The sequence below is a fragment of the Guillardia theta genome (genome assembly GCF_000315625.1).
Source record: "Guillardia theta CCMP2712 unplaced genomic scaffold GUITHscaffold_435, whole genome shotgun sequence".
NCBI classification, from domain to species: Eukaryota; class Cryptophyceae; order Pyrenomonadales; family Geminigeraceae; genus Guillardia; species Guillardia theta.
This window is the reverse complement of record NW_005434250.1, coordinates 7,498-8,363: the sequence shown is the minus strand read 5'-3', so window position 1 is coordinate 8,363 and position 866 is coordinate 7,498. Positions and strand designations below refer to the sequence as shown.

The following is an 866-nucleotide window of genomic DNA, read 5'->3' as shown; positions in this document are numbered from 1 at the left end:
AGAGATAGACTGTATGCTAGGATGTGAAACCCAAGCATCCAGACATGAGAGGACCTTACTGAGCAAGACGGCTAGGAAAGCCCCCTCTTCGTCCCACACGCTACATTGCCGCCACGCTACAGAGCCCCGGCCCCGGCCCGGGCTTGGCGTCGGCGAGTCGAAAATACACTCATCAAGGTTGAGTGAAGAATAGTACCATTGGTATAGTACCTGCCTGATCCGCCTGCCAGATGCGACTGCCCGCAAAGACCCCACCCCCACCCTCTCTTTTACTCCTGTAACCACCCACCCCGAAAGGGTTCACTTCAAGCCAAACCAAAAATGGCGCCAGATTTTTTTCGCGCGTCCTCCCTGACCATCCTCCTCTTCTAGCCCACCCCTCCTCTCCTCTTCTAGCCCACCCCTCCTCTCCTCCTCTAGCCCACCCTCCTCTCCTCCTCTCCTCCGCTTCTCCAGACCTCCAGACCTCCAGCCACCACTCTCCTTCCACCACTTGTCCACTTGATACCTTGCCCTTTCCTTCACACTCGTTTACTCTAAAACAGAATCGATGAGAGTGAAAGAAGGAAAAATACGATCGGCTGAAGACAGATGCAAGCACAGCCCTTCGCAATGGCGCTCGTCCAACGTCCTCACGCCTGCGATCTGCAAGCTGATGCTCGGGCGAAGCAGCGACCGGGAGATCAGCCACGCGATGGAGCACTTCAGTCAGATCGGGCAATGCCAGTGCGGGAAGAAGGTGATCCTCTGCAAGGTCTGTCCTCTCTCCGGCGACAAGCTCGCCGAGGGCCTTCCCAAGCTCTGCGGTCAGAGGCTGCCCAACCCCATCACGGTAGACAACCGAGCGTCGAGGAACGCGGTCGAGT

The 866-nt window shown here is 57.4% G+C and overlaps 1 protein-coding gene across 1 annotated transcript in view; it reads left to right on the top strand.

Annotated features, from left to right (window-relative positions):
- Positions 1 to 550: 550 nt before the first annotated feature.
- GUITHDRAFT_122765 (hypothetical protein) overlaps positions 551 to 866 on the top strand; it is a gene marked incomplete at both ends in the record, with an annotated part of 3,291 nt that continues 2,975 nt past the window's right edge. Inside the window, one exon of the mRNA XM_005817954.1 lies at positions 551 to 859. Coding sequence (XP_005818011.1) covers positions 551 to 859 — 309 coding nt within the window. The remainder of the gene's footprint in view (positions 860 to 866) is intronic.